Source organism: Strongylocentrotus purpuratus, unplaced genomic scaffold (genome assembly GCF_000002235.5).
Source record: "Strongylocentrotus purpuratus isolate Spur 01 unplaced genomic scaffold, Spur_5.0 spur5_scaffold_1, whole genome shotgun sequence".
Classification (NCBI taxonomy): domain Eukaryota; kingdom Metazoa; phylum Echinodermata; class Echinoidea; order Camarodonta; family Strongylocentrotidae; genus Strongylocentrotus; species Strongylocentrotus purpuratus.
Genome location: NW_022145594.1, coordinates 9666852 through 9690852, shown reverse-complemented (window position 1 = coordinate 9690852; position 24001 = coordinate 9666852). Strand labels below are relative to the sequence as shown.

Here is a 24001-nt window from a genome sequence, read left to right as displayed (position 1 = left end):
TAATTTGGATGATGGGAGTGTGTAGGCTAACCAATATTATCCCCTAAAGATACACATTTTGGAACACGTAGAATGCAGCTTGGAACATGTACAATGCAATAATTTGAATAATGGGAGTGTGTAGGCAAAACAATACAATGACTCAACATTTTGGAATACGTAGAATGCAGCTTGGAACATGAACAATGTAATAATTTAAATGATTGGAGTGTGTAGGCAAAACAACAGAATTACCCAAAGATAGACATTTTGGTACACGTAGAATGCAGCTTGGAACATATACAATGCAATAACTTAAATAATGGGAGTCTGTAGTCAAAACAACACAATTACCAAAAGATAGAAATTTTGGTACACGTAGAATGCAGCTTGGAACATGTACAATGCAATAACTTGATTGATGCAAACAATGCACCCATGACAAAGATATAAATTTGGGACACGCAAAATGCAGTTTCGAACAGGTTAGATGCAATAACTTATATTGATGCAAGTATGAAGTCACAACAGTACAATACAAATTTAGAAATGCACTAACTTAATTGATGCAAGTATAGATGCAATTAATGTATTCAAAACAATACAAGTGTAGTGAAATATATATATTCTCTTGCTTGAATCGGTAGTGCAGATGTGCTGTCAACATAGCCATAGTCTATGCATGCACAGCGTGTACGGACAGTACACACGCCGTGTCGGCACAAGCATAATGCATATTCATTAGGGGGCGTCAACATTTCCTTTACGTAGTGACGTGCGCAAACCTCTACAGGTTCCAAAAGATTGCCTACCAGTTAATGACTGAAGAAAAAAGTCGAATTCCGAAGGAGCGGAGGTACGAGATTGTGCTGTATACCTACCCGAATTTTATTGATAAAGAAGCTTCAGTCAAAGGGTAAACAATATAATTTAGATATTATTAAATTGCATTTTATCTAGTGTTTCGTAGATCTTATATTTCTTTCAAATGTGACTATTGAGTAAACTCAGAGAGAGAGAAAAAGGAACTGAGTGAGAAGGTTGAATGAGCATTCATTATTGTCCCACCTATTTATTTACATGTAGGCCTAGACTCGTATACCGGCTTTACCTTTACCCGAGCGAGATTCTGGAAGAATGCTGCGTTCTCAGCAGTCGGGCTTCCAGTTCAATATAATTTCCTTCCTTATCGTAGTTGGGTATGTGACCAAAAAAAATAATCCCAGAATTCAAGCTCTTGCTTTATACCATCAAACAGAGCTTGATAAGACCTTTTTATTTGATGCCTCATCATTCATCCTAAGGGGTGTCTGATCGCGCACTACGTTTTGTGTGCTAAAGCCCTTCCCATTGACATTGCACACATCCCTATAGAGTCTATGTGCATTGCAAAATAGATCAAGTTTTTAAAAATAAATTTAGATTCAAACCTTAATCTGTTGTGATCCTGAAGGTGATACTCAATAAATGAGGTGTCATTTGAAAGGGCAGATTAATTCCCATATTTCCAAAGGGGGTTCATTTCAAATTTCTAAAAAAATATTGGTCAAAACAGCAATTTAAATGCGTTTCCATGGCAACTCGGGAGATTTCCAACTTTTGAGAATCGACCCCCCCCCCCCCCCCCCCCGAGGGATAATTAGTTTAAGTCGTAAGGAATACGTTGATGTTCTTCTTTTTTTGCTAGCCCCAAGGGATCACGTAGGATATAAGTTTGAAAATACCCTTCCCCCACTTTTTGCATATATAGCCTAATGCATTAGAATGCAGCTGTTGAGCAAAAAATGAAAGCTTTGCGTGAACCACTTTTTTGTCCATTCTGACCAAAATGCTATGAATATTGCAGAGTTGCTGGCAATGCCAAAACTGGATTCCCCGGGGGAAAATAACACTAGTTCACCATCTACTTTTATGGGTTGTCCGTCTTTCCAAGGATTTATTGCTTATAATGTGAAGGTCTCTGTACAATGTCAATGTAAAATGCATCAAGAAATTCATTGCAGAATCCGTTTTTCGCATCGCCAATGCGCCGATCTAAAATATGAAACATCTGCAAAAATGCAGACGGTCCTTATTCTTGAGGACGCATCAGTCCGTGTTTACGAAGACGATCCTCGTTTATGAAGACGATCCTTATTCTCGGACCAGCGCCCCTACTGATATTGTAAATTAGGCCTAGGCTATAATACATCGGTTCCACTTACCAACTTGACTGAAATAATCCGTTTAATGGTTCCTTTTTAAGAAATTATGGGTGAAAATCAACATCCATGTTGAAAATCTTGCAAGACGTATTTTTACTCTCGCTGTGCATGACGTCATCTAAATCTCATCCCTTCTAGTCTACGCCGAAGGCAAAAAGATTATGAAGGAAAAACTGTGCGCGAGCTACACGTTCGTATTGGCGTTAATCTCTATCAAAAGTTCTTTGACCAAAACTGATTCCGTATTTTTAGGCTCTACCTTAACCAATGAGAAGGATTTTAGTGAGCAAACCTCTGCGCCCTCTAGGACTTTCTTAGTCGGTGGTGTGTGCGCGTTATGTTCGTCTGCTACCACAAAATCTGCAAGATCATCAACAAATGGTGAAAGACCATACAGCTTGTGATCGTATTATCATGAGAACCAATAGACAGAATACTATCAAACTCAAGACATGTACCGGTATATGTATCTTGCAGAGCCAATCAACTGATTTGGTTTTAGGGTCATCAGGTCAAAGGTCATGTGACTCATTATGTATGCCTATAAATAACTTGTGCATGCATCATTAAAACCGACAGATGGATTACAATCAAACTTGAATTTTAAAAATTGTTTCTGTTTTGGTTTGTAAAATTGCTCTATGGCGGAGGCATCATTTTCAGCTGCACGCAGTCGAAGTTCCATCTAGTTTATTGTAGCATTGTAACTTTCCCTGGTAGACTCAGTGGTGTGTTCATGGGAGTCAGGATGGGGCGATAGTACATGTTGTAATTTCCATGTTACAAACTGTTATTTTTTTACATCTGTGACTAATTTGAAAACCTGCACCCCACATTTCAGTTACCATTTACAGAAGGATAAGTAGCCGAAATCTTTGACATTCCTTTTTTCAACAAACCGTATTTGAAGTTCAATATTCAATTTACATAATCCCTACCTGGGTATTAAGTAAATCAATGAGATGTTCAACTAATCTTACAATAATTGAAATGTGGGGTGGAGGTTTTTATTCAAAGTCACAGATGTAAAAAAAAATAACAGTTTGTAACATGGAAATTACAACATGTACCATCACCCCGTCCTGACTCTCTTGAACACACCACTTATACCCCTTTCAAACTGGCCTGATTTTCATCAGATGCATCTGGACGCATCTGATGAAACGGCCAGTATGAATGCTACTGAGGAGAAAAAGCCGATTAAATAGCTGATGAAAAGAAGAGATATAGGTTATTAAATTATCCTGCTCTAGAGCAGGAGAAATTCTCATTATATCGGTGTGACACAGATGAAACAGCCACTGTGAATGCGTTCGGGAGAAAACAGCGATTAAAACACTGATTAAAATGGTCTAATGTCGCAGTGTACGCGCGCTTTATCGTAACCAGCTGTGTTTGTTGACTTTTTGTTGAACATGCTGCATGCCAGCTAGATGGGGCGCGGGCTTAATAATTACGTAATAATTCTTCACTTCCGGCAAGGGGTCGCCACAGCGAGTGAATTTCACCGACAGTATGAAAGCGACAGCAGGAAAAACGGCGGTTTCACCTTTGTTTACATTCCTGTTCACTCATGCATGAAATGTTAATCCCATAAACCACAAATTTCACTCAGCAAAAACCAAAACTCATCACAATTGCTCATAAATTGGTCATATCATCCTCAATATTCATAAGCTCCAAAGGATTTACCTTTCACAAATTGGAAGGCTAATTCCTGCGCAACCTAATTTTCATACCCTTTACAAAAGTGAGCAGTGCTCACCCAAGCATGAATTATAGAGGGCCCTACACAAAATAATTAGGTGTAACTTCACTAATCAAGTGTTGATACTTGGTATGCCACATGATAGTAATGTCTCCAGGAATCCGACCAAGCCCCGCCTGCAGGGGATTCCCCAATTCCATGATGCAATGGGTGATAGGGAGTCAATATACCATCTAAACTTTGTTTGACAAGACTTGTTTTGTGCAGACAAATATTGTCTACTCACTTTGGAAGAGATTTTTTCCAAATACTAGCCAATGACTCTTATCAAGGGTGTAAAGCACAACAGTTAAAACTGACGAGTTGACTTGACATTTATTTCCATCATCATGACTTATAAAGATAAAACAAGGAATATCATAACAGATAACAATATCAAGATTATATAAATTGACAAATTGACATTCAAAATATGATAAACCGTAGTATAAATGGAAAATGGTTTATCCGTATAAGCCAATAAGGCTTGACAATTGAATGCACCAGGCGTGCAAGTACTGTAATAGTAACATAGGCTGTTGATGAAAAAAAGGGGGGTTGCATTTTGGTATGAGAGATGAGGTCTTAAAATAGAGAGAGAGAGAAGTTGTGTCTCCTGAACATTATGTTGTAAATAGGAATTGTTAAAAACTGCTCATTTATTTACCCTGATTAAGGCAAACAAAGCAGAACCCATACTACATAGAAAGTTTGGCATCAAATTCATCCCCATAAACCTTCTCTTTAATTTGGCATCGTATTCATCCCCATAAACCTTCTCTTTAATTTGGCTTCGTATTCATCCCCATAAACCTTCTCTTTAATTTGCAGGTTCTCGACGACACATTACACATAGTGTGTGTTTAGAATGGATGGGGGACTAGGCCAGGGGAGTGATGCTTCAAAGCAAGCCTCTCATGTGTGGGCTATGCTGGACGAAATGGCTAGTTCAGATCCAGCAGCATATCAGAGATTCATCAAGAAAACGATGGAGGAAGGCAAACAAAACATGGAGCTACCCAAGCCCTTCGCCTGCATCAAGACATCAATAATTGTACGTATTCATCCCTATTTATAAACACGTGTAAAAACAGAAGTGTATTTTGCAACATTTTGAAATTTCAATAAATATGTATTTGTCTAGATTTCTGTATCAAACAGTACAGAAAACAATTTTTAATGCAAAATATTGTTACATTAAAGGTAATGGTAAAAGTTTTGGTATGGGGTCGTGAATTTGGTTCAAATGAACATATTGGAAGCATAGGCGATCCTACAATATTCATTGATTGTTGTCGCGGTCGAAATCGACTCTAAAGTTATGTTGTATAGCTCCCTCTCAAGGTCAAGATATTAATTACGCTATAAAACAATGTTTCTTGACTAACATCGACCGATTAGCTATTCCCGTTCGGAAATTATATACCACAACTACATATTCTGAAATTTTCATGGTCGCAGCTACCATTGTACGGCTGTAGGAGCTATTTGAAATTAATAAAATTTACCAGGAGCACCGATAAATCTTTATATTCAATTTTTCTCGAAAGCAAAAGTTTAGGGGCTAAAGTTTCTAGTGCTTTTAATACATGTATAGGGGCATCCAAATATATCAAAATTGTAAAGATTCACTATCCACCCATTTTTCAAAATTTCCCAAAACTTTGTAATACCTTTAAGTTTTTTTAAACCACAACTCTTTTTTATGTTACACTGATATAATATTAAGTACCTTGAGTACTTAACAATTTGTATCTATTGCCTACACATAGAATAGAATGTGATTTATTGAGTTGATGTCTTAACGATTTATGGCATATTTGTCTCACCTGACTATCGGAGCAAGACATACATCACTTTTCCCCTTAATCGTAGTTGTTGTCGTCATCAACAATTGTGCTGTTCATGCAATAACTTCCTATAGCTTTAAAGGGACTTGGTCACATTGTTCAGATAGGAGAAAATGGTGCTAAGGTAGTGACTTCAATGCTAGATGTACAATGAAAGATAATCTGAAATTTTGAGTTAACACAGACCTTTATTAATGATAAAATATAGGGAAACTTATCTGATTGATTCTTTAATTCTTTATTTTATTTTTATTTATTTATTCTCCACTCATGGGATGGATTGCCCTTGTCAGCTATAAGCTGTTTTTCAAAGGGGTCTCAACTATATCACTAATTATTGTAATTTAATTAATTTTTAGGTGAATGTAATGTACCGTACACATAATATCTTGCTATGGCTTTGATTATAGGTCAAAGGTTCAAGGCCATCTTAAGTAAAAAAAAAAATTCAAAATTGATCCACTACTGTTCATCTAACCGGATAAGTAACAAAGAATAACAAGTGGATTTGGGTTCACCTGATCAAGCAGTCAGTCAGATGAGAAACAGTTTGAGGGATATTTCATCAGAAGTGGAGGCATAATTCTTAAGTGCCAGTGGTTGAATATTTCTACTTTATTAGGTTCCTTGTTTCCTCTCTGTTCTTACCTTTATTTAGAAACCAACAAAGTCTGTGTTGTACATCAACATGTGTAGCTGGAAGAAAATCCCCAAGCCTGCTACTGACTCTGACCCTATAGCAGTAGCTACTGGTCCTCTTGAACAAGACAAAGATGCTTCAGGTAACAGTCTGAGGGTAGTACAGTTTATCAATTTGATGAAAACTCTGTGCCTTTACATGATGTAACAGGCACAAAAGCAACAGACCTCTTTGATGAACAAATCTTATTGATATACAGACAACAAAATAACCTTAACAATGGTTTGATAAGATGTTGCACAACATTTTTGGTTTAAACTTGCCCATTTTTGTGTTTGTGCTGTAGATATATCTTTGACCTTGTTTCATTGGTACTCTGTGTAATTAAAAAAAAAAAAGAAGTTTTCTGCTTCCAACACAAATGCATTGCTTATGTTGGAATAATCCATGTTTTCCGAATAAACCTGCTAATTATAATTGCCATAGGGAGACTGAAGCCTAATAGTCCATGGGCCAAGACCAGAAATTTGGGTTATTGGTACCACTCAAGGTGGCAAGATCTACTTATGCATTTTGAAATGCCCTATATCTATACATAAAATTTTGATATGATAGCATTTCCAGACTGGCAGCTTAGTCATATAATCAGCAGTTTCCATGGCAACACTACACTAAAACCGGTATTATTCAAAGGAACAGTTAGAGTCATTTAAAAATTATGAAAACACTTTTGAATGCGTAAAAATGTACAGTTTAGAATACCTCACCATAAAGGAAAGCAATGAAATGCAAATTACAACACCATTTATAATGATTGCCATGGTAACAACCCCAGAATAGCCTAAAATCAAGGATTTTGGAGTAATTTCAGTAATATATTACACAATATACTCATTCAAGACAAGTTAAAGTCCCCTTTCCAAAATAATGACACAACTATTTGACTTATCTGTCATATAAGCCAAGAATATGTTATATAGTACAGTCCCATTATTACCATGGCAACATGAATTAGAGTTTACAAGATGCCCTGTACGGTACTACATTGTATATGCCATATTTTGGCTATATCTTGGGATTGGAGAGGTGTTGAAAGTTCATTTTGGTGTCTATACCCAGGTTTTCAGGCCCACAGAATAAAAGTTAAGAATACCTCACCATGAAGAAAAGTAATGAAATGCAAATTATATTACCATTAATAACGGTTGCCATAGCAACGACCCCAGAATAGCCTAAAATCAAGGACATTGGCATATTTTCAGTAACATATTAGACGATTTGCTCATTCAAGACAAGTTAAAGTCCCCTTTCCAAATTATTGAAAAAACTATATGACTAATCTATCATATAAGCCAAGAATATGATATATAGTACATTCCCATTATTACCATGGCAACATGAATTAGAGTTTACAAGATGCCCTGTACGGTACTATATGCCATATTTTGGCTATATCTTGGGATTGGAGTGGTGTTGAAAGTTCATTTTGGTGTCTATACCCAGGTTTTCAGGCACAGGGAACACAGCTAAAGCTTTATTTTGGACATTACATAGGACATCATACATTTGCATAAAATCAGAGCAAAATGACCATAAAAGTATTCTGCCCCTGCATATTACAAGCTGTTTCTTAGGGTTTAGAACATTGTGATGACTACATTAGATGCTAGAAAACTTCATTTGATTGTATGCAATGCTGGAACCAGCACAGATTCATCACATTAATGACCATTTACTTGCTATTGTATCAAAACTGTCCCGAAGAATACTACAAGCGAAATGAGAATAAATGAGTCAAAGGTAAATATGAATGCCAGAAAATGTGTGTCTGTTTATCAAAACGCCTTCTTTGGGCAGAAATAGTACAGGCGGTTTGCACGAAGTCTCAGAAACTATTTTGTCACACCCTCTCTTTCCTATTTTTTGTTTACTCTCTATGAAAGAAAGGTGTGATTGAATTTAAGTAGTCTTTTTGGACACAAATTAATTCACATTCTCAACGCCAGAAAAAACATGTATATGCCTTTGAAATTTTACATTGATTGTTCGAAATGATGTAACTGATAAAATATACACTGTATCTAGTACGTCTTAGAGTTTAACCTACAAGTGTCTTTTCCATGTGATCTGGAATTGAAAGCCTACCGTAAGTTGTCACCATGACTTTGATAATGGCAGCTTATTTGTCAATTAGATACTGGTGACTTGTGGTAAATAGATCACACACAATCACAGGTCACCGACTCTTCTTTTGTCTGCAACACCTCTCTTTGTTTTCATCCTGAATTGACAAGAGAGAAGAAAGCAACATCTACTACATGTATTTTCATCCTCACTTCTGCAAACTTTCTCAAAGTTACTCCTGCAGTCAACACGTTAATAAGGGAACACCAAAGTTGTTTCCTACAGGTACATTTCTCTTGGAACAAAATATGTTCATCTCATTTTAATTTATCATGAGTCTGTGTCTGAATCGTCTACCTTGACTTTTGCCACTTTTTTTATCTTCATCATCTTCCTGCTGGTTTGTGAAGGTCTTTAATTTGCACATGTTAGTGCATTTCAGTTGGTTCACGAGGCAGGAAGTTTGCAGGCACGGGCACAGTACACTTGCAGGACATCAATTGCAACACAAATTCCGGTGCTGTGCTACCTATTCTATTGACAGATTGCCGTTGCCATCTGTGTTCCACCCACAGGTCGTTGGATCTTTGACTACAGGTTAACTCACAAGGCAGCGTCGCCATATTGCAGCCTGGTACATGTAGTTCACCCGAAGAACATGCATGTGCAAAGAGTCTTTGCTTGGAGGTAGCTGGCTGGATTCTACCTCTTTTGCAAAGAAGAGGTGGTAGCAGAGTTCATTGATCCGGTCTCATCAGATTGTGGATGTGCATGCATACATTTCGACACACAAACACTTGTATCTTGTCTATTAGGGTTGTTGAAACATCCCATTCTTCACCAAGATGCTTAAAGTCAGGAACTTAAGTGCAACCAGCTTCCACGTCCTGCAAACGCACTATGTTGCAGCCAGTAAAGGCGGACGTTAGAGCTTGGCAGACATCTTCACCCAAAAAGCTTGCAGTTTGCAAACATAAATGTACCCGATGCGGTTCTTTGTCCAGCCAGACTTCTCAGAAAGCAGGTCAGCTTCTTGCTAAATTACTGTCCCATCGCGCCGGCTAAGCCTACCGTGTGCCACCGTGTGGTAAATTTTGTGTGGTCGGTGGAAAACGATGAGGGCACACGACGGGGCGTTGAGTGATCGGTGAACATGCACGGTAAGGGCCTGTTAGTGGCCAAAGAGACCAGCCGAGACCCGGCAAAAGTTGTGGGCATGCCCAAAACTTTCGCAGTGTGGGCACAAGCGGAGGCACACAGTGAGAACCCGGTATGAGGACTATAAGAGGACGGTATAAGGACGGGGGCTGGTACGAGGCCATCATGGACCCGTTCGTGGGGCAGTGAGAACGGTGACGTGACGATGTGTCATAATTTGTTCAACGGGCTGTTACTGTATACCAGTCTGGTGTGCACAGCCCCCTCCCCAGTTTCGAAGTACCCCAGAAGTGCCCCTTTGTACATACTGTAGGAAAATTGCCCCTTTTACTTTGACAAGTGCACCTATTACTTTATTAAAGTGCCCCTTTGTAGGTGCCCTTTTTGTTGCCCCCCCCCCCCTTCTAATTTGTTAGTCGCTCTGCCGCCCTGCTTCCATGTGTAGGCATTATGAAGAATTATGAAGATTTATGATTAATTGTTGAGAAGAACAATGAGGACGTACATCCATGAACTTGAGAACTGAAGTGTGACTGGTAGCTAGGGCGAGTGCCCAGCTTTTATATACCGTGTTTGACGTCTTCAAGGCCAAGCGAATGTTCAGCGAATGGCTCTTTTATGGTTGCGTTCCCGGTGGTAAGCAGCAGGTACCCAGCCGGTGGGGCTCTGGTGAGACCCGGCGCCGGAAAGGCCAACACGGTGACACTAGCTGGTACGAGCATGCTGTAAGTGGTAAGGGACCAGTATGCAGACGGAATGGAAATGATGAGGGCACAGTGGAAAAATGTAACACCATGGGACAGCACGATAATACAGACACAGATTACCAACACATCTGTGTCTTCGGCTGTGGTTACTATGGATATGTATCCATCCTCCGCAGCATGCCATGCATGAAGAAGCATGTGTGTCAGCTTCCTCTTGTGTTGTCTTCAGAGTTATGTGTTGTCTTCAGAGTTATGATTTCTTCATAGTGCTTCTCCACTTGCCACATAAAGTGACTTATCATGAAGCTTCTCCCTCTCTCAGCATTCTTGATGGACTCATCCCTGTAGACATCGAACATGACATCAGTCCTGGCACTATCAGTGCCTTCGTGCAGAGCTTGCGTCAGTGCAGCATCTGCTAGATGTGCAAATGACTTGTCACCCCCTTTGAGTCTATGGACAAGGCTCATTCTATCAATTTATTTATTTATTTATTTATTTATTCCGTTTTATTTTAACAGGGTAGCCCCGTCAGTAATCAAAGTACTGTTTTCCAGGGGGCCCTGTACATAAATGAACATATATGAAGAAACAAACTACTTGAACAATATAAACATCATGGAAAACATCAATACATAGCAACATATAACAGAAAGTGAGTAAAGAGTAAGAGTGAATAATGAAACAAAGCCGTAGTAAGAATGATAAATTTCAATGAGCAATTTCAAATCGATAACAATATACTCTGATTATTATCAATGATCTATTTAGATTTTAACAAATTATTATATTGAGAAATTTATGTAAATATTCATGAAAGAAATAAATAAAGAAAGAAAGGCAAATTTATCTTTAAGATCGCTGCTTAAAATAGAGAGAACAAAAATTATTCTTGGTCGGGGCATTTCGAACTGAGTGGGGTAGGCTATTCCACTGAAGAGCACCATCAACTGAGAAGGCACGTTTTCCACATTCTGTTTTAATTCTTGGAATAATGACGCCCAAATTGTCAGCATTCCTTGTTGAGTATCTATGAGTATGGGCGGACAGGGTGAACATATCATATAAATATGATGGGGCACTATTATTCATAACATCATACATTAATTTACTTTTATTGAACTCCCATCTTTTTTCCATGTCAATCCATCTCAGGGTACTAAAAATTTCAGATGTGGGAATCAAAGTATTTATTTTCAGGACAATTCTTGCCATCTGCTTGTGTTGCTTAATCAAGATATCTTTTGTTCTTTTATTACAAGTACTCCATGAAACACTACAATAGTCATAATAAGGAGGGATAAGGGAATTGGCAAGTAGTTTGGCACTATCGATTGTGAGATATTTCCTGACTCTACGAAGTAGGGCCGACCTAGAGGCAATTTTATTTGAAGTGTATTTCACATGATCCTGCCACGTCATGTGCTGGTCTAGACAAACTCCCAGATATTTTACACTTTGAACTTGCTTGATTGGTACATTAGAAACTTTTATTGCGATTGGTGTGTATTGCAAGTTCAGCAATTTCTGCGGTGTTCCAAAAATCATGAAGCATGTCTTGTCCGTATTCAGGGTAAGTTGGTTTCTTTCTAACCACTTTCTCACACAATCCAAATCATGATTAAGACATGTTTCGATTTCCCTTGGATTTGAAGAACTGTACATAAGGGCAGTGTCATCTGCATACATAATCACTTTACCGTGCTCGATGACTGATGGAAGATCGTTCATGAAAAGAGTGAAAAGGAGGGGCCCCAAAATAGATCCCTGGGGGACTCCAGACTTTAACTTTAGCACGTCAGATTTTTTACCTAGCAAGGAGGTACACTGCGCCCGGTGTACAAGATATGATTCGAACCATGATAATGCTTGTCCCGTAATGCCATACAGTTTTAACTTATCTAGTAATAATCTATGATTAACAGAGTCGAATGCCTTTCGTATGTCAAGAAAGACTATTCCAGTTATTCTACCTTTATCCATGTTAGTCAACAAATAATTGCTCAAAAATGCAAGTACGGTGTTTGTTGAATAACCTTTCCTAAATCCAGATTGGTGAGGGGTTAGGAGATTAATATCTGACAGATAGTCTCGAAGTTGCACGTTAACTGCCTTTTCCAATATTTTCATAATCGACGGTATAACAGATATGGGACGATAGTTGCTAACATCGTCCCTATCCCCACCCTTGTGAATTGGGGTAACTTGTGCCTGCTTCCAGTCAGCTGGAATTTGGCTGGTTTGCAGAGAAAGATTAAACAGGTGAGTAATAGGTGTACAAATAACGGGTGTGGCCAACTTCAGGAGACGTGCACTAAGCCCTTCTAGGCCAGTTGCCTTATTAATCTGAATAGAGTGCAATTCTTTTCGTACAAAATCCTCAGAAATCAAATCAAATTCAAAGACAGATCGAATAGAGTCCTGAGATAATGACAAGATCACAGGTTCAACATAGGAATGACTGGCAGCAAGCAGACTACCAATAGATGTAAAATACTCATTAACACAATTTACATCAAGGTTCAAAGTATTGGGAACGCTTTTGGTGGAAGTAGGGGCAATTTGTTTAAGCATCTTCCAAAGTTCTGAAGGGTTCCTTTTGTTTTGAACTATTTGTTCATGACAAAAAGACTTTTTCAAAGTAACTCTTAGATTATTGACATGGTTACGGCAGGATCTGAAAAGACTCCAATCCCGTCGGTCCTTTGAATTTTCAGCTTTCTTCCTGAGTGCATCTCTATCATAGCACAATCGAGTGTACTCAGGCGTGACCCATTTTGTCTTCATACCCCTAACCCTCAGAGAAATCTTAGGGCAATGTTCATCACAAATACCAACAAACTTAGTCTTCCAGTTATTCCATTCAATTTCAGTATCATTTCCTTCCATAAATTCCAATGATACAAGCTGAAGGCTTCGGAGTGAGATCTGCTGGTGACACAATTTTCTCCAGCTCTGTTTGTCTTGCGCAGAGAGCAATGCTGTTGCCAGTGACCACGGTATTGGTCCGAGTGGGCGTCCTAGAACCTCTCTAATATATAGCGCTCTGCTGTGAGCAATGATGATCATGCATGCGCCCAAAGAGGTTTCGATCTGCCTTCACGATTACCTGATTCCCTTTAGCTTTGTACCCAGCCTGCTTTTAATTGATGTTGAGGAAGGTCTTCAGGCTCTCTTTTTTCATCTTGTCATGAAAGTTTACCATGGGTTGCTCTTTTTCCAAACAATCTTTTCGGTATGCTTCTTTTCCAACTTTGTGAACTTTCAGCCGGTCTTTGGCAATATCTGGTGGGGCCAGGATACAGTAGACAAGTTGACCAACTCTGTTTCATCATGGCTCAGCTGTTCTCGATTAGTTCCACAAATGAACAAACATCGGTCTCATCTTTTCTTATCCGGCTTAGTTGCAGGTCCGGATGATTGAAGTGCTGTAAACTGTTTCTGCTGACCATGTCTCTCAACTCCCTCAAAATAATATGAGCTCCTGACCTTCTGTACTCAGATGTCAGGTAGTACCTACTGTCAGCTCCTGGTTTTAGGCTGAACCTTTTGTCCCCCCCCCCCCCACCCCAGTTGTCTGTGTGTCCTTGTTGATGTTTTTTTCAATTTTCTGGTCGACTGGGATTCTGCCAAAGAGGTCCTACCAAGTTGTACAGAAAATCTCTGGCCCTGCATGAATTGTTCATGCACATCTGGGTGATCAATTGGCCAGCCGGGATATTTGTACATAATAAATATAGTAGGGAAGAAAGCGTGCTTAGTTCAGTTTGTCGTCGGCGAAGCACCAGGGAATCATTGCACGAATGAAAGCGAGGTGCAGCACCCATGCAGACACCCTCTCTAGATGCCTGAACCAGACCTAGCATAACCTCAACGATGTCCACATACATCCAGAAGGCCGAGAGGATCCCATTCTCCTGTATCAGGTAATCAAGGTAGACATCAAACAGCTTGAAGATGGGCTCAAAGGACTAGTTCTCAATCATCTCACAGCCAGCAGCTTGAGAAACATCTTCACATAGGCTGTTCACGACTCTAAGGCTTTCTTCCAGGTGAACCTGGTCATCAGTGTGGTTAGTTTCCAGACAGGGTAGGAAGCCTTTCCACGCCTGTCGCATAAATTATGCCTCGTACAACAACTTGACTGCACAGTTGTACTTGCAGCATTACATCACTCCAGCTACAGAGCCAATATCAGTGATACCTGACTCTACACATAGGTCCCTCAGTCCAGCATTTGAAACATCTTCTCAATGGGTGACCACAGTGTGCATATGCCAAGAGATATACATCCCAGGGACTTCACAGTTTTTATACAATAACAAACAAATAGTCATTAATGTGATGAATCTGTGCTGGTTCCAACATTGCATACAATCAAATGAAGTTTTCTAGCATCTAATGTAGTCATCACAATGTTATATCTTTCTAAACACTAAAAAACAGCTTGTAATATGCAGTGGCAGAATACATTTATGGTCATTTTGCTCTGATTTTATGCAAATGTATGAAAATTAGCAGTGATGTCCTATGTTAATGTCCAAAATAATGCTTTAGCTAAGTTCCCTGTGCCTGAAAACCTGGGTATAGACACCAAAATGAACTTTCAACACCTCTCCAATCCCAAGATATAGCCACCTCCAGTCAAAACTCTTCTTCGGAGTATTTAGGAGGAAAATAATCCAAGACCAAGATCAAAATATGGCATATAGTACCGTACATGGCATCTTGTAAACTCTAATTCATGTTGTCATGGTAACAATACAAATGTACTATATATATTCTTGGCTGATATGATAGATTAGTCAGATAGTTTTTCATTAAATTGGAAAGGGGACTTTAACTTGTCTTGAAAGGGAATATTGCCTAATATGTTACTGAAAATACGCCAAAATCCTTGATTTTAGGCCATTCTGGGGTTGTTACTATGGCAACCGTTATAAATGGTAATGTAATTTGCATTTCATTACTTTTCTTTATGGTGAGGTATTCTAAAAAAAAATTCTGTGGGCCTGAAAACCTGGGTATAGACACCAAAATGAACTTTCAATAGCTCTCCAATGACAAAATATAGCCAAAATATGGCATATAGTACCATACAGGGCATCTTGTTAACTCTAATTCACGTCGCAATGGTTACAATGGGAAGGTACTAAATAGCATATTCTTGGCTTATATGATGTATTAGTCATATAGTTGTTTCATTAAATTGGAAAGGGGACTTTAACTTGTCTTGAAAGGGCATATTGTCTAATAAGTTACTGAAAATACACCAAAGTCCTTGATTTTAGGCCATTCTGGGGTCGTTACTATGGCAACCGTTATAAATGGTAATGTAATTTGCATTTAATTACTTTCCTTTATGGTGAGGTATTCTAAACTACATTTTTATGCATTCAAAAGTGTTTTTATAATTTTTAAATGACTTTAACTGTTTCTTTGAATAATACCGGTTTTAGTGTTGTGTTGCCATGGAAACTGCTGATTATATGACTATGCTATCATAACTTTTTACCCGTATATATGCCCAACAAACAAAAAAAAAGTACAAAGGTTTTGCCACCTCTGGTGGTACCAATATCTGGTCTGGCCCATGGACTATAAGGACATGTGAGCATGGAAGCACGGACAATACAGTCACAGTGACTAATATGACTGAAAAAAGTAAATCATTCAACCATGTACTTGAGCCTTCGTCTGTGGAATGACATGATCCTAGTGGTCACACCCAAAACTAATTTAAAGGCAAACAGGCAGATTATGATAGCTGATGATAGTAGCTAACAGAAACAAAAGATTCTTCTTTACTGTGCAGACGGTTGTTTGATATTGTGCATTTATTACAGGGTTTTTCTCACAAATGTCAACATTTTTCCTTTACATTTCCATAGCAACAGTCACTTTCTTGCAATCAAGCAGGCAGTTTGAAATACATATCAAGGTGTTTACTATTCGTTTCCATATTGTTGAAGTACAAACATATGTTATTTTTCTAAAATTCCAGTCAGGGGTGATCTAGCCTTTTGCTAAAGGGGGGGGGGGGGGGGGGGGAGGGTGACCCGCCGCATAGGCAATTTGTTTTCTTCTATTTTTGTGATGTTTTCCTGGCATCTACTAACATGCAGAGCATCAGCCACGAGCTGCAAAGCGGTGAGGCAATTTTTTGTGTGGCTATTTTGAACACCTGTAAGTGATGTTTTCCTGGCATCTAGTACACTGCAACATCTAGGTACTAATATTGTGTGGGTCTGGACACATTATTGTGTTTTTCTTGGGAAATCAGATTTTCACTTGGCAGCCCATGGATCCGCCCCTGCCAGTATTTTGATAGCAGAGGGTCCTAGCTAACAAAACAAAACGTTATAATGAAAGTTCTTAACAGATGAGAGTTACATGTTCATTATCTTTGTCCTTCCCCATATCAATGTTGAATTTTTATAAGCCAGCAGACCTGCCCACTTCCTCATAATTGGGTTGCCATGGCAACTGTACTTCAAGGTGTGGTTGTAACGGAAGCATAAGTATGATCCTCGAATAGGTAAAGAACTCACATATGAGAGGTACTTTATTTTGGTTGTACTGTATGTTCCAAGAATATATACCCCAATTTTAAACCTTCACTTCAGTAAAATCCCTCCTTATCAAATGCTTTACTTGCAGGTGAATACAGTGTTGCCCGTCTAGCCTTCAATCCCTATGTTTTAGAGGAGAGTTTTAAAAGTGGTGTAGATGAAGATCTACTGATCCAGCTTGGCATGGACTATGTAGAGAATCAACACAAAGTGAAACTCTCCAGGACGTACAAAGAGTGCCAGGGTCTCAAGTTCAAGGGAGACGTTGCATCTCTAGCATCGGCAAAGCGGTTCTTTGGGAAGCGGGAAAAGACAGAGGCAGAAATCCTTGAAGAGAACCTTGCAGGGCTTAGCCCAGACTCTCTCCTGGGTAAGATCCAGGAACTGTCTAACCAGGACCTGGACCAGTCTGAGCTGGAGGACAGACTTCAAGATCTTGGTGTGGGATCCAGCAAGGATCCTGGAGGAGGCAGGAGCCAGGGTAAGAGTGGACTCATTGAGGAGATCTCCAGCACCAAGGTGGAGTTACCAGTGCCACAGTACAGTCTCGATTTACAGGATGGTGATGAGAAAGGCCCAAGGAGATTAGAACTGAGATTAGAGCTGCATGGTGTGCAATCGGTATCAGAGTGTGAGCTAGACATCTCAGAGGTAACAATTTATCAACCAGGATTTCACTTCTACAACATCTTGATCTGTAGTTAATATTATGGCATTACCGGTATATATATACAGTGCGTCCCAGAAAAAACGAAACCGAGAAGTATCGATGTTTTATCATAACTTAATCACAACCATAATTAATGAATGATACATATTTGGAAAGCTTAGAGTCTCCTCTTTCAGTTGATGCTACTCACGTGATGCATATTTCACGCATAAGTGATTAAAAGCAATTTGAAGGAAGGAAACCAAAAAGTAATTTGGCGGGTGGTATCTGAATTTCAAAGAAAAATTCATATTTCTAGAAAGTTCATTTTCTGCTCTTTCATATGATACCTCAATCGAGAAAAATGAGCCAGGAATAACAAAATTCTGTTTGTTTAAAGTAGCCCTTACATTTTCATAATTTTAACAAACAAATTTGTTTTCACTGGGTGCCTGCCGTAGCAAAAAGCAGAGTTGACAAAAGACTTGACTCCGTTTCGTTGACAATTAGCCATGCATGAAGACTCTCGTCTACGGTTGATTGTCAACGAAACGGAGTTAAGTCTTTTGTTAATTTCGTTTATTGATATGGCAGGCAGCCAGTAAAAATGAATTCGTTTAATAAAATTATGGAAATGCAAGCACTACTTTAGACAAACAGAACTTTGTCATTCCCCGCTCATTTTTCCTGATTGAGGTGTCATATGAAAGGGCAGAAACTCAACTTTCTAGAAATGTGAAGTTTTTTTCGTAATTCAGATACCGCCCGCCAAATGTCTTTTTGGTTTCCTTCCTTCAAATTGCTTTTAATCACTCATGCGTGAAATATGCATTATCTGAGTAGTATGACACTTCTACTTCTTCTACGACGATACTCAGCAGGATCCATAAGTCAGGATGTAGTGCTGAGGAATAAACTATCTAGTTCTTGGTCTAGATGCTTGGTGGAAGCGCTCCCTTGAAGCCCTCCAGTGAAGTAGCGTCAAGGGTGATCTTTGAAAGTGCATTTCACGCATTTACTGTCCGAGGGAAAAATGAGTTCTGGTAGAGCTGGGTGCGGGATGGGATAGCCAGCAACTTCTTTGAGTGTGTTGCTGGCAATCATGGGTGCTGTGTAATGGTGTGCATTGATGGCTACTGTGTCGTTTTGGATCTTGTACATGAGGTGGAGGCTTGCAGCATTTCTTCTCCTCTCCAGGCTCTCCCATTTCAGATGTTGAATCATGGCCGAGACACTGGCCATACAACGATATCTCTGGAGGGTGAATCTTGCTGCTCGCCTTTGTACTGCCTCGATTTTGGATATATGCTTGTTTGTGTGAGGGTTCCAGACCTAGCAACAGTATTCCAGATGAGGTCTAACAAGAGAGAAGTAGACTTGTTGGCGGATCTTTTGTGAGGTTTTGTGGAGATTTCTGCTGACTAGTCCCAGCATCCGATTGGCTCCGGATGTGATGTTGTTCATGTTGCCTTGCCAGGACAAGTTGGATGAGAAAGTCAGTCCTAGATACCGGAGATCTGTTACCAACGCAAGAGGAGTGTCTCCTAGCATGTATGTTGTGGTGATGGCTTTCCGACGTAGGGAGAATGTGATGTGGTAGCATTTCTCGGTGTTGTAGGGCTTGGCTATCAGTGACATCAGTGATCGGACGGTATAGAAGACAATCATCAGCAAAGAGTCGGATTTTGGAAGAGATCCCATCGACTATGTCATTGATGAAGGATATAAACAGAAGTGGGCCGAGAACTGTGCCCTGCGGTACTCCAGAGGTGACTGGAACCCATTCAGATGACTCTCCATCTACAACAACACGTTGTAACCTTTCAGTTAGGAACACCCTGATCCATCTGATAAGGTTGTCATGGATCCTATAGTGATGGAGCTTATGGAGGAGGTGGTTATGGGGTACACGGTCAAAGGCTTTGGAGAAGTCTAATGCAACTGCATCAACTTGAGATGTAATGATCAACTGGGTCTCACATGAATGGCCAGGACGAAAGCCGTGCTGAACATCATTGAGAATATTATTTTCGTCATAGTGATCCATGATATTGCTGAAAATGACATGTTCGAGCAGTTTACTGCAGATGGACGTGATTGATACAGGGCGGTAGTTGGAGGCCTTGCTCCTGTCTCCTTTCTTGAAAATTGGTGAGATGTTTGCAAGACGCCAGTCAGATGGTACTGTTCTTGTATCTAGAGATTGTTGAAAGATAAAGGTCAGGATCGGTGCAATGTCTTCAGCAAAGAACTTCAAGATCCTTCCTGGTATGCCATCTGGTCCTGTGGCTTTGCTAACATTTATAGCTTTCAGTAGCGTGACAATGCCTTCCACAGAGATTTCAATGCGATCCATTGAAGGAAACACGGGTTGTCTAAGATCTGGAATGTTCGAGTTATCCTCCAGTGTGAAAACTGATTGGAATTGGTCGTTCAATTCAGTTGCTTTCCCTTTACTGTCTGATACAAGCATTTCACCACATTTGAGGGATCCAACTCCAGATGACTCTTGCTTTCTGGATTTGATGAACTTCCAGAATGCTTTGTTGTTCTTGTCATCAGGAGAGAACATCTTGTTGTGATAAGTCCAGTAGTTATGACGCAGTTGAGATCTTAATTCTTTCTGATAATTGTTGTACTTAAGCCAATCATCTGGTGTTTTTGAAGCTTTAGCTTTATTGTACAGTCTTTGCTTTCTTCTGACTCCTCTCTTTATGGTGTTTGTGATCCAGGGACTGGTTCTTTTCTTTCCAGACACCTTTGTTGGAATGTAACTCTCCATGAGGTCTCCAATCTCTGTTTTGAAGTCATCCCAGTTCTGCTGTACTGTTCTAGGTTCTGGGCTGCTACGTAAGAAAGAAGACTAAAACTTGAGGAGATCTGCACGTATGCCGGTTGTATCAGCTTTATCATACATGAATACTTTCCGAGCTTTCTTCCTTGAAATTGATGGAGTTTTGTTAACTCCAAAGCTCACGATGTCGTGGTCACTGATACCTGCTGTGACTTTGCACTCATCAATGGAGGCTGGATGGGTAGTGAGAACAAGATCAAGGATGTTCTTTGTAGCGCCTGCTGTTCTGGTAGGCTCTTTGACCATCTGCTCCAAGTAAAAGTCGTTGCATATGTCAAGAAGGCAAGAGCATTTTCTTCCTTCGTTAGCATAGGGCTTAACTGTGCGGTTGGACCAATGTGAGGTAAGTTGAAGTCACCAGCAACAAGTATGGTCGAGTTTCTCATGCTACTGGAGATGTACTGCAGGGATTCAGAGAGGTGTTGGAGGTTTTCTCTGTCCGAGTTGGGAGGCCTATAGAATACTCCTATGAGCAATGGCTTAAAACCTTGAATTTGTAGAGAGATCCACATCAACTCAGTCTGCGATGTACAAATGCTGCATTCAGTAGCTATGAAAGTATCCCTTATCATGATGAAGACTCCTCCTTTTCTAGCACATGTCCTATCCTTTCTGTATTTGGTAAAGCCTATTGGAGTGCCCTCAGAATTAAGGATGTCTGGTTTTAAATGCGACTCTGTTCCAATGATAACGTCAGGTTTGTGATCGTCTATCATTGCTTCCAAGTGAGGAAGAGGAGACTCTAAGCTTTCCAAATATGTATCATTCATTAATTATAGTTGTGATTAAGTTATGATAGAACATTAATACTTCTCGGTTTCATTTTTTCTGGGAGGCACTGTATATATACTTTGAATTACAGTTTTTGTTTCTTCTTTGTTAATTGTATATTGTACATGTTGCAAAATCAAAATGGATGATTCATTTCGTGTGATATTAGGACATTTGTTTATTTTGTCCGTAGAAATAAAAGTAATTTGTTTTGATTTTACAACAGGGACAATTTTAAGAGAGAGAGAGAGATAAACACTCAAAACACAAAGTTAGAGTGGGGAGAGAGAGAGAGAGAGAGAGAGCTGGAAATAAAAGGGGGGAATAAATGTATATGTGAAGGCAAAAAGAACAAAGAATAAGAATAAGTAAGATATGGGATTAGTAAGTAACTTGCACAAATGCAAAGTATTTATATTTATCTTTAATCTTTGCCATCAATCTTTGCCATCAATACTAAAATCTGGTCGCCAGATAATTATAATAAGTTGAATTCAATTGCCCAATTATGCAACTTCAGTGGTGATTCCTCCATTTTTTTTAATGATATCTTTTTGGCTCTCTTTTTTGTAGGATGAAGTCAACCTGTTTGTTGAGGACAGGTATGATTTCTACCTCCCCTTTCCAGAATTGATCTCAGAGTCTGAAGCCAAGGCCAAGTTTTACAAGAAAACATCAATCCTATTTGTTTCATTACCTACACAAAGCCAGACATGACACTGTGCTTAGGCTTGATGGTGGGTGAGTTCAAAATCATTTGATTTTATGCCTACGTTACGAAGTAGCCGGAGGCATTATATTTTCAGGTTGTCCGTCTGTACGTATATACGTCCCGTTCTCGTGATCGCATTATCTCAAGAACCGATTGATGGATTCCTGCCAAACTTAGGTCATGTCCCGGTATGTATCTTGCAAAGCCAATGAATTGATTACATTTTGGGGTCACGAGGTCAAAGGTCACAGTGCTCATTAGGTATGCAAAAATAGCTCGTAATCACATCATTAGAACCGATGGACAGATTACCATCAAACGCAGAACATGTATGTATCTTGCAAAGCCGATGAACTGATTAGATTTAAGGGTCATGAGGTCAAAGATAAAATGGTCATACTTGTATATGAAAAACAGCTTGAAATCACAATATTCTGAGGACCTGTTATTGGATTACAATTAAACTTGAATTTGAAAAATTGCTTCTGTTTTAGTTTGTGAAATCGCTCTATGGTGGAGGCATCATATTCAACTGCAAGCAGTCAAAGTTCCATCTAGTTTCATCAGAATTATGGATGGTACCTTTCATTGAAATGACTTTTGTTCGTGTAGCATTTGCTCTGGGTATTATTTCCTCACAGAGACAGTGTTAAAGCTGAAGTTTCACTTATTTTTTAGATTTTAGAAGTTGTTGTTGTTGTTGTTGTTATAGTTTTATCTGCGTGTATCATTCATTTATGAATATTTACGCCGGATTTATGTTTGTAAACTGGCTTCTCCTCAGCCTTTTCCTACTTTGTGTAAGTGTGAACTGGAAAAAAATTGAAATGATGAATTGAATGAGGTTATTGATTTTGGATCATCAGAAAAGTATAATAGTGGTCTAATTAAACAACACAAGAAACCTGTTTAAAGTACCACCCTAAAAGAATGCATCATTAAAATCATGCAGAAATATATCAAATAATCTAGTGATGACTGTTAAATTGAAAAATATTATTTTCCTATCAGGACTGTCCTCTTTTGTTGGAGATGAAGTGGGTATGTGACTGGCATGTCTTTGACCACATTGGCACCATCTGTCAAGGCAGTAGTATTGATATGGGAAAGCGCAGGCCTAGCTCGAGAGGCTGGTACAGCTGTAGCCATATCATCAGCACAATGTCCTGTAGCTGCTGTACTGGAAATGGAACAGGCAGGCGAAGGCAGGGCTGAAACAGATACATGTATGTTTGATTTACCTGACTGCTAAGAAAGCATGTGTATGTAAGTAAGCAACTGATGGATTTAAGTCCTCTCTCCGAAGGGACTTGGTAATGAGGACTAATGTCTTAACAAAAGGCACTAGCATATCGACTTGGTTATGAGCCCAGGACCTCCCAGTTACGAGACCACAGCTCTACTACTGAGCCATCGCGCCTCATCCATATAATTATAAGCAGCAACATCCATCCAATATTCTGATTTGTGTAGAGACAATAACAGAAAAGAAGATAGTATCAAACTATGTGGAAGCTAGGGCATTGCTGACATTGTCAATAATGAAACAAGTAAAGGAAATTCTGTTCTTTATCCCCAGGATACGGACCGTGCACCTTTATTACTATGCAAATTACAAATTACAAATGCGCTAGTGCCCTTTGGTAAGTCATTAATCCTCATTACCAGGTCCCTCGGAAAGGACCTAAGGCCGTCGGCCGTCAGGTTGCTTACTTAGCCGTCAGGTAAAATAACCACCGATAACCAATAACCAACCTCATCTGGATCATACCAAGGAGATCCGTGCTTGCTTGGTAGTAATACTAACTGATATGAGAACAAATGATTAGTTACCATGTCCATGTAATCAATGATAATTGTTTTAATGCACATTATGTCAAAGTTTGTAGCAATTAAGACGTTTACATGATTATCAAACGGTACCTTAATCCATCTTGTTCAGTTGTGGCCCTATGACTGTGATCTCCTTCACTGCCAATGGTACAACATCATCAAAATCTATTTTTGGAATTTCTCAATTTTTTTCTTCACTTT

The 24001-nt window shown here is 39.3% G+C and overlaps 1 protein-coding gene across 2 annotated transcripts; it reads left to right on the top strand.

The window, feature by feature from the left end:
• Window positions 1-799: 799 nt before the first annotated feature.
• On the top strand, window positions 800-23134 carry LOC577981 (PIH1 domain-containing protein 2). Of its 2 annotated transcripts, none has more exons than XM_030977640.1 (6): window positions 800-895; window positions 4762-4984; window positions 6439-6562; window positions 17070-17632; window positions 21829-21992; window positions 22979-23134. In XM_030977640.1, exons 2-5 carry the CDS (start codon window positions 4799-4801, stop codon window positions 21970-21972), a joined length of 1017 nt encoding a protein of 338 aa, XP_030833500.1. In that variant the 5' UTR covers window positions 800-895; window positions 4762-4798; the 3' UTR covers window positions 21973-21992; window positions 22979-23134. The 2 variants fall into 2 exon arrangements, with proteins under 2 accessions (XP_030833500.1, XP_030833499.1); XM_030977639.1 differs by having other exon boundaries at window positions 21829-21996.
• Window positions 23135-24001: the final 867 nt, after the last annotated feature.

Bases quoted from the DNA above. Each gene is read 5' to 3' on its own strand.
- LOC577981 (XM_030977640.1), top strand. From the start codon at position 4,799: ATGGATGGGGGACTAGGCCAGGGGAGTGATGCTTCAAAGCAAGCCTCT. The intron at 4,985-6,438 runs GTACGTATTCAT...ACCTTTATTTAG, and splicing joins GCATCAAGACATCAATAATT to AAACCAACAAAGTCTGTGTT. The intron at 6,563-17,069 runs GTAACAGTCTGA...CTTTACTTGCAG, and splicing joins ACAAGACAAAGATGCTTCAG to GTGAATACAGTGTTGCCCGT.